The sequence below is a fragment of the Scylla paramamosain genome, chromosome 8 (genome assembly GCF_035594125.1).
Source record: "Scylla paramamosain isolate STU-SP2022 chromosome 8, ASM3559412v1, whole genome shotgun sequence".
Lineage (NCBI taxonomy): Eukaryota > Metazoa > Arthropoda > Malacostraca > Decapoda > Portunidae > Scylla > Scylla paramamosain.
The window spans coordinates 22,040,623-22,049,982 of record NC_087158.1 but is presented as its reverse complement, the minus strand read 5'-3'; the positions used below and the strand labels follow the sequence as shown (position 1 = coordinate 22,049,982).

At 35.7% G+C, this 9,360-nt stretch overlaps 1 protein-coding gene across 2 annotated transcripts; it reads right to left on the bottom strand.

The window, feature by feature from the left end:
* Positions 1-364: 364 nt before the first annotated feature.
* On the bottom strand, positions 365-9,312 carry LOC135102967 (S-formylglutathione hydrolase-like). 2 transcript variants are annotated; one of them, XM_064008726.1, is made up of 7 exons: positions 9,158-9,312; positions 7,615-7,699; positions 7,175-7,233; positions 3,838-3,966; positions 1,970-2,159; positions 912-1,134; positions 365-669 (listed from the first exon to the last, which is right to left on the bottom strand). In XM_064008726.1, the coding sequence occupies exons 1-7, from the start codon at positions 9,279-9,281 to the stop codon at positions 487-489; spliced, it is 993 nt and encodes a 330-aa protein (XP_063864796.1). In that variant the 5' UTR covers positions 9,282-9,312; the 3' UTR covers positions 365-486. The 2 variants fall into 2 exon arrangements, with proteins under 2 accessions (XP_063864796.1, XP_063864797.1); XM_064008727.1 differs by lacking the exon at positions 9,158-9,312 and adding an exon at positions 8,975-9,056.
* Positions 9,313-9,360: the final 48 nt, after the last annotated feature.

The following is a 9,360-nucleotide window of genomic DNA, read 5'->3' as shown; positions in this document are numbered from 1 at the left end:
GCTTTGATTTATACTCAGTCTGACATTTCATTTGCTTCATTCTCTCATCCACAGCCACACTGTAAACATGTTTCCTATCTACAAGAAAGCTCAAGACATCTTGAACATCCCACACATTCCATATAAGTACTCAGGCTAAACACTGAACACTTGAAAACAGAAATAAGAACAGTTTTTTTATTTGTGATATCTTGTTACTAGAACAAACAAGGGTCTTTAAAGCACTGTCAATATTACACACTTCATGAGGTTCTCAGAACAAAACAGAGTAAGTGTGAAATTCAATTCTTTCACAGGAGAAAGCAAACCTTGTAAAATGCTAATGATCATGTGATTTGAACAGGTTGAAGGGTATGAAAACAGCTTTGTCAAATTAGCATTTTATTAATTACTTATTCCTCCAAATGATTAGCTCAAAAGACATGATGAGAAAAATTATCAGGTTTCCATGCTGCACCTGAATTTATAATGTTAACTGACCTAAACTCAAGATTTAAAAAATTTAGCATGGTGATCAAAATGATCTCCCATGAATGAAGAAATGAAGTAGTAGGAATGGTCATATTCTTCTTGCATGCGCATGATGAGTGGCACCCCACCAGCCGCACATGATGTGACCAGAGCATCTGGTAGCAGTTGTCCTTGGGTAAGGAAGTTGTCAGCCTTTCCCTGAAGTGAAGCCATGAATGGTGATTACTTTAAGACTCATTCTGTGATGTTTATATTGAGTGAGATAAGTGCCTGTACTACAAATATGTGAAAAAAATATTTACACACACACACACACATGTATGTATGTATGTCATCAATGTCATCACCTTATATGAATCAGCTGCAAGACAAAGATCCCTCAATGACTGAATGAAGTTCAGCCTGATACCATGCAAAGTTTGATGTGTATCATGTCTTACCTGATCTACTAAGATTTCCAAGGGAGGTCCATTGTACTTCTTGACCAACTCACATGCATCATATTCCTTCCAAGAATCTTTTTTGTCAGCTCCCAAGTAACCTGAGAAGGCCTTCACTCCCCATGGGCAGTTGATAGGGTTGCATATTGGGGAAAATGCTGACACAGACTTGTACTGGCCAGGGTTCTTGAGGGCACATATCAAAGCACCATGACCCCCCATGCTAAGTAAGAGATGGAGAAAGAGATTAAAAAGGTATTCTGAATGCAGACCAAAGATAAATTTCAATACATTTTGATTTCATATGATTGAACAAGAGTAATATTGATTTTTAAGAAGAAAAATAGGTTTATAAACAGTGAATATTTAGAAGCAAAGTATGTAGCAAGAAGAATAATTAATTTAAACAAGTGATTAGTTTCATTCTATACAAGAACAGAAGCATGGACGGAAAGGAAATACAAAAAAAAAAAAAAAAGTAGTTGAATTATCACAATAGATATTGAGACGAGATGAACAATTAGCATAAAAGCTAAAAAGACAATTCTAAATGGCACAATGGTTATGCCACTAATATATATATACCACAGTGAGATTCCAGCAAGAATAAATTGCATGTTTATTAAAATCAAAGGTACCTAGGAGGTACCTGTGACATAAATATGATGGGAACACTGCAACTATTAATGATGAGTATGTCTGGTGGGAAGAAAGGAAGAAACTGTGACGATGAGAACTAATGCTGCAGGTAAGATAGGACATCTTTCTGTCAAATGTAAAAGAGAGAGAGAGAGAGAGAGAGAGAGAGAGAGAGAGAGAGAGAGAGAGAGAGAGAGAGAGAGAGAGAGAGAGAGAGAGAGAGAGAGAGAGAGAGAGAGAGAGAGAGAGAGAGAGAGAGAGAGAGAGAGAGAGAGAGAGAGAGAGAGAGAGAGAGAGGGTAGGAGTATGGGTAAGAGTGAGTGGAGGGTCTTCTGCTATGACCACCCTCTAATGGAATTTAAAAAGACTGGTTGCCAAAGGAGAAAGAACAAAATAAAAAAAAGTTAAGATGAGATTACCTGTGCCCCATGATAGCTGCTTTGTCACTTGCCACTTTGAAGTTCTCAGTAATGATGGCAGGCAATTCCTGGGTGATGTAGGAGTACATGCGATAATTCTTTTTCCATTTTTCTTCAGTAGCATCAACATAGAATCCAGCACCCGTACCAAAGTCCCAGCTGTCTTCTTCTCCCTCAATGTTGCACCCTCCTGTTGTTTTCAAGAATTAATTTGTTATTATATGCCATTACTGATTCTTGAATATAATATCTTGTTTAGATGATATTCCTGATATAAATACAGAGCCAGATAATAACAGTAGTTAAAAAGCAATGCAATGGGAGAAAAAATGACTAATGTTTATATTAGGAGTAACTTGAGATGGTATGGATATGATAAGAGGGATAAAAACAGAACTGCTTTAAAGATGTTTGGGTGTTGGGAATGAATTACAATCAGGAGAGGAAAAGATCATATGATGTAGACAGAGAACAACAGGTATGAGTAAGGGTGGAAAAAAGTGGCACAAAATAGGATAGACAAGATTTGTCCATGGACAGAATATTCTGAAGGCATTTCTTCACTTGCATGAAGGTTCCTAGAGAGGAATGAGGTGTCAGTGATAATATTCACCACTCTTTCTAAATTGGTGACTGTTATTCGGATTTAAGAACTGATGGTAAATTAACGAGGGTTCTTATCATTTGAGGCGGTACTATAAGGTAATTGAAGTGTTTGGAATTAAAATTGTAATGGGCCATTTGTTGTTGTATTTTGTTATGTTCTTTTACCTATGCTTCTGTGTGCACATTTTTGTATATTCAATATGTTCATTGTTATCTATTTACTTTCTTCTATGTGTCATTTGATAAAGGATTTTGAGGAAGATTATTTAAACTATACTGTTGTAATGACTGAAAGGGGGTGTTAGGAGACTCCGCCCATGTCAGTTAATGTGGAAAGGGGTCAGGTGCTGGGAATTCCTTCCCTTATCTGAAGGTGAAGTGGGCAGACAATGACATGTGGAGAGCTGAGGGGTGAAGCGACAGTTGTGACTACCCATACCTGGAGTGGGATAGTGGTGGCTGTCCCTACATTTATGTGGACTGGTGGAGTGGTGGTGTCACGGGTCATGTGTGGGGATACTGATTGCTGGAGTGGTGGCAATGTTTGCTGCATGTGTGTTGGTGTTGGTGTGTTAAATGGTATGTGTTGACATGATTAGTTGTCAAATGTTTTCCTGTGTTGGTGTGATGCATTATTCTGTAAAATACATTCAATCTTATGATACTGCATTTAGTTATCCAGAAAAGGAGAGTGAAACTGTATGTCTGTGTGCGTGTGTGCCCATGTGTCTGTGCTGTGTGTTGGATGAAACTAGTCCCCCAGGTTAGCTGTGTGTGGTAGTGTGTGGACAGCTATTTGCTTTCCTTGGCACTGCAGTGAGTGGACAGACATTGAGGAAGACTGGAGGTGACAATATATATATATATATATATATATATATATATATATATATATATATATATATATATATATATATATATATATATATATATATATATATATATATAAAATAGAAATTAGTAAATAAGTGAAATGAAATAAAAATTAATTAATATATAAAAGGAATATATAATAATAATAATAATAATAATAATAATAATAATAATAATAATAATAATAACATAATAGAAATAATAATGATAAAGTACAAATAAATAAAATAACAGATATAAATAAAAATAGATAAACAAATGATATGAAATAAATAAATGCAAATAAGTGAAGTACATAAGTGGTAAAGGCCACATATAAAACAGTAATGCATATGCATGACCATGAACCAAGATGGAATTTAGGATGAATCAGTAAGTAGCTAACTTACTGGGACTGGTGTCAGGTGCCACCACCAGGAAGCCATGTTTAGCCGCATACTGCTGGGCACCAGCTTTGGTCACAAAGTTCTGTTCAGTACAAGTGAGTCCTGACAGCCAATACACCACTGGTACAGGACCTGAATAAAAAGTATACATAAATTAAACATTTCATCCATCAATACATTCCTCAATCTTATATCAGTTAGTTGATTGACAATGCTGACAATTTGGATTGTGAAATATGTTTTCAAAATCACAGGATCTTTCCCCATCTTGGTGCAGAAGTATGACACACACACCTCTGGATAATGGTGGACAGAAAGATGGTAATTGTGCTTGTGGCAGTAAACTACCACTTAAAAATAAAATTACATATATGCATGAATATGAAGTTATTAAAACGTGAAGGTTGTTACCAGTTAACTCAAATAACTAATTTTTGGCCAGCTTACAGGTGCACTCCATTGCCATTCACACTGGTTAGCTTTTTAGTACAAATTAAGAGCAAGTTTCATGGTGTTATTCTTCTTTACATGAAATGCAAAATTTATTAATAGCTGACTTTACTGCAAATCACATTTTCTAACAAAAGCTACCTTTGTGATATTTTAAAGTATGATGAAAAACAGAAATAAAATAATCCTTCTGCTTACACTGTTACCCTCTCTTCGTTGGGGTACTCTGATCACAATCTCATATCTGCATCTTGTCCTATCACTCCAATCTCTCTTCAGGATCCCCTAAGCGGAAATGCCTCTGGCGTTTTGTTTCTGCTAGCTGGGGGGACCTGAGGAGGTATTTTGCTCATTTTCCTTGAAATGACTACTGCTTCTGTGTCAGAGACCAGTCTCTGTGTGCCCAGCGCATAACAGAGGAGATAGTGTCTGGCATGGAGACTTTTTCTCGACCTAAACCTTCCAAACCTTGGTTTAACACAGCCTGTTCTTGTGCTAAACATGATAAAGAGGAGGCCCACAAAAGGTTCTTGCACCTCCCATCACCAGAATCTAATGCACTTTATATTTCTGCCTGGAACCATGCCAAGTCTGTTCTCCAATTAGCCAAAACTCCTTCATTAGAAAATGTCAAAATCTTTCAAGATCTAACTCCCCTCATGACTTCTGGCACCTAGTCAAAAGCATCTCCAATGACTTTGCTTCTTCTTCTTTCCCTCCTTTATTTCAAGCAGATGGCACCACTGCTATCACATCTATCTCTAAAGCTGAACTCTTTGGTCAAACCCTTGCTAAAAACTCTACTTTGGAGAATTCAGGGCTTGTTCCTCCCTCTCCTCCACCCTCTGATTACTTCATACTACTTATTAAAATTCTTCACAATGATGATTCCCATGACCTTGCTGGCCTAAACCCTCGGAAGGCTTATGGAACTGATGGGGTCCTTCCTATTGACCTCTGAAACTGCACCTCCGTGTTTGCACTTATGGACCTGATGGGATCCCTCCTATTGTTCTCCGAAACTGCCTCTGTTCTTGCACCTTGCCTAGTCAAACTCTTCCAGCTCTGTCTGTCAACATCTACCTTTCCTTCTTGCTGGAAGTTTGCCTACATTCAGCCTGTTCCTAAAAAGGGTGACCATTCTAATCCCTCAAACTATCATCCTATTGCTTTAATTTCATGCCTATCTAAAGTTTTTGAATCTATCCTGAACAGGAAGATTCTTAAATATCTATCACTTCACAACCTTCTATCTGACCGACAGTATGGGTTCCGTCAAGGATGCTCTAATGGTGATCTTCTAGCTTTCCTTACTGAGTCTTGGTCGTCTTTTAGAGATTTTGGTGAAACTTTTGCTGTTGCCTTAGATATATCAAAAGCTTCTGATAGAGTCTGGCACAAAGCTTTGATTTCCAAACTACCCTCCTACAGCTTCTATTCTTTTCTCTGTAACTTCATCTCAGGCTTCCTTTCTGACCGTTCTATTGCTGCTGTGGTAGACGGTCACTGTTTATCTCCTAAATCTATTAACAGTGGTGTTCCTCAGGGTTCTGTCCTGTCACCCACTCTCTTCCTATTAATCATCAATGATCTTCTATACTAAACTTCTTATCCTATCCACTCCTATGCTGATGATACCACCCTGCACTTTTTCACATCTTTTCAAAGACGTCCAACCCTTCAGGAAGTAAGCAGTTCATGCAGGGAAACCACAGAATGCCTGACTTCTGATCTCTCTTAAATTTCTGATTGGGGCAGTGCAAACCTGGTATTGTTCAATGCCTCAAAACTCAATTCCTCCATCTATCAACTCGACACAACCTTCCAGACAACTATCCCCTCTTCTTCAAGGACACTAAACTATCCCCCTCTTCTACACTGAACATCCTTGGTCTGTCCTTTTCTTATAATCTAAACTGGAAACTTCACATCTCCTCTCTAGGTAAAACAGGTTCTATGAAGTTAGGCATTCCGAGATGTCTCTGCAAGTTAGCTCCTCCCCCCCTCCCAGCTGCTAACTCTGTACAGGGGCCTTATCCATCCACATAATGGAGTATGCTTCAGATGTCTGGGAGGGTTCCACTCATACTGCTCTTTTAGACAGGGTGGAATCAAAAGCTTTTTGTCTCAGCAACTCCTCCCCTCTAACTGATTGTCTTCAGCCTCTTTCTCATCGCCACAATGTTGCATCTCTAGCTATTGCCTACTGTTATTTTCATGCTAACTGCTCTTCTGATCTTGCTAACTGTATGCCTCCTTTCCTCCTGTGGCCTTGCTGCACAAGACTTTCTTCTTCCTCTCACCCTTATTCTGTCCACCTCTCTAATGCAAAAGTTAACCAGCATTCTCAATCATTCATCCATTTCTCTGGTAAACTCTGGAACTCCTTGTCTGCTTCTGTATTTTCACCTTCCTATGACTTGAATTCCTTCAAGAGGGAGGTTTCAAGGCACTTATCTTTCAATTTTTTTTACTACTGCTTTGGACCCTATCTGGGAACTGGTATCCCAGCGGGTCTTTTTTTTATTGTATTTTTGTTACCCTTGGCTGGTGTCCCTCCTACATGGTGAAAAAAAATATATAGAAAAAAAAAAAAAAAAAAAAAAAAAAAAAAAAATATATATATATATACGAGTATATATATATATATATATATATATATATTATATATATATTATATATATATATATATATATATATATATATATATATATATATATATATATATATATATATATATATATATATATATATATATATATATATATATATATATATATATATATATATATATATATATATATATATATATATATATATATATATATATATATATATATATATATATATATATATATATATATATATATAATTTTGCTTTCATATTTACCTGTTTCAGCCTCAGATGGGATGAAAACTCCAAACTTCATGCGACAGCCAAGTTCTTTGCTGAAAAAAAAATTATTGTTTGTAATGCATACGCAAATCAAAGTAAAATGTCATCATTGTATCTAAACAAGCCAGATAAACACAATGCATGGCAGTTCTTCAATGCTGTTCTTTGTACAAGAATTTATACAACCTGAAGAGAAGTTTACAGGTAAAACATATCTCAGAATTAAATCTTCATCTATTATGTAAAGACCATAAAAAAAAAAAGAAAAGGGAAGGAGACAACCCAAAAAAATATCAGAATTGAAAGACTGTGTGTAATAAAAATAGGTCATAAAAAAGATGAGACATACATCTAAAAAAGTTGAGAGCCTTATATAATATGAATACATGCTTCACCTTCATCAGGATTTTGGTTAACTCTCCCATACAACTCACCTGTCATGGGAGTAGACTTTCTGCCACCCTCCAAAAGATTTGTTGGAGCTCTCTTCAGTAATAGATGCCATGGTACTGAAATGTGCTGCAATAAGAAAGCAAGTGTCATATGCAGGCCTGGTCAAAAAAAAAAAAAAAAATAAATAAATAAAATAAATAAAATAAATAAAATAAATGAATAAAAAAATAATAATAATGAAAAAAAGATAAAATAAAATAAATAAATAAAATAAAAATAAATAAATAAATAAATAAAAAACAAATAAAAATAAGTAAATAAATAAAAATAAAATAGAATAAATAAATAAATAAATAAAAATAAATAAATAAATAATTTAATAAAAATGAAATAAATTATATATATATATATATATATATATATATATATATATATATATATATATATATATATATATATATATATATATATATATAATCAAAATAAGTAAAAACTCAGGAACAAGTGAGAGAGAGAGAGAGAGAGAGAGAGAGAGAGAGAGAGAGAGAGAGAGAGAGAGAGAGAGAGAGAGAGAGAGAGAGAGAGAGAATCCAGCACTAAGGAGTGAAAATGATGCTAAAAGTTTAGAGAAAAAAATGCACCTGGATCCTCACTAACCCACTATTCCCAAACAAAGAAATATTTCACTTCATATGATGTCATGACAAGTCACAAGACAGAGGCCACAACAGCCTGCCTGGATGATTTGATATGTACAATCTATTATTTAGGCATTATCTACCAAACATAACTGTAAATAGTTCCTTATTTATTTTTTTTATTTCTATATTGGAATAAATCAATGATGTCTGTCATACTAAGAAATGTGTTGGCTCTTCCACAGGCTGCATTTCTCTGACATGATCTACGAAATCCTATAGGTATGGATTCGCTATCTGGTGGTGTCACTTCCTGCTACCTGATACTTACACCAGAAATCCACTCAATAAAATTATTAAATCAACTTTAGATTTTCATACGAAGCTAGTGATGGGTTGCAGACTACTTAGAAACCAGTCATCACTAGGAATTTGCAAAACACAGTATGGGAATAACAAATTTCAAGGTCGCTTATGTAATCAGTTCTTTTCCATAAGATATTTACAGGCAGTTTGGAAATGACAAGCTATACATTAAATACTTCCCAATTACCGCACTTGGCCACACTACTAAAAGCTGGACTTCCCTATTCTTAGGGGAAGGAAGTCTGGAATTAGCTGTGGCACTACGAGGCTGAGGTCGATCGCATGAAATTCAAGTTATCTCGTAAGTTAAACAAGCAATATCACCTAAAACAAACTGCTAATATATATATCCCCTATATAACCTACTTCTTTCTCTACACAAGACGGCAAGACTCACGCTGCTGTGTTTCCTTGCTAAATGAAAGATGCCGGCGCGTTGTCAGTGAGGGTACAAATGATAAGACGGAAGAATTTCCATAGCAACAAGCTTATTACATTAGTATTACAAACCGCGGCCCAATCCCCATTTAGCCTGTACCACCTCAAAATCATTCACGGCTTAGTACCGATAAATCATTACCTGGGTTACGCTGTATTCCAAGAAGTAATTTGAAGGCTCTTGACAAACACTGCTGCAATGCAATGAAGGGGTGAATCATGGGAGTTGTCGGAAAAAAAATGAAGCCTTTATTACGGCATATCATTATGGAAATATTCTTATCTCGTTATTAGGACAGGATATGGCATTTGAAAAAAAATATATCCAGACCTTCTTATATGTAC

Coding starts and splice junctions, on each gene's coding strand:
- LOC135102967 (XM_064008726.1), bottom strand. CDS start 9,281: ATGATATGCCGTAATAAAGGCTTCATTTTTTTTCCGACAACTCCCATG. Junction 3,967..7,174: donor CCCATCTGAGGCTGAAACAG/GTAAATATGAAA, acceptor CTTTTTATTCAG/GTCCTGTACCAGTGGTGTAT. Junction 1,135..1,969: donor GCAGCTATCATGGGGCACAG/GTAATCTCATCT, acceptor TCTCTTACTTAG/CATGGGGGGTCATGGTGCTT.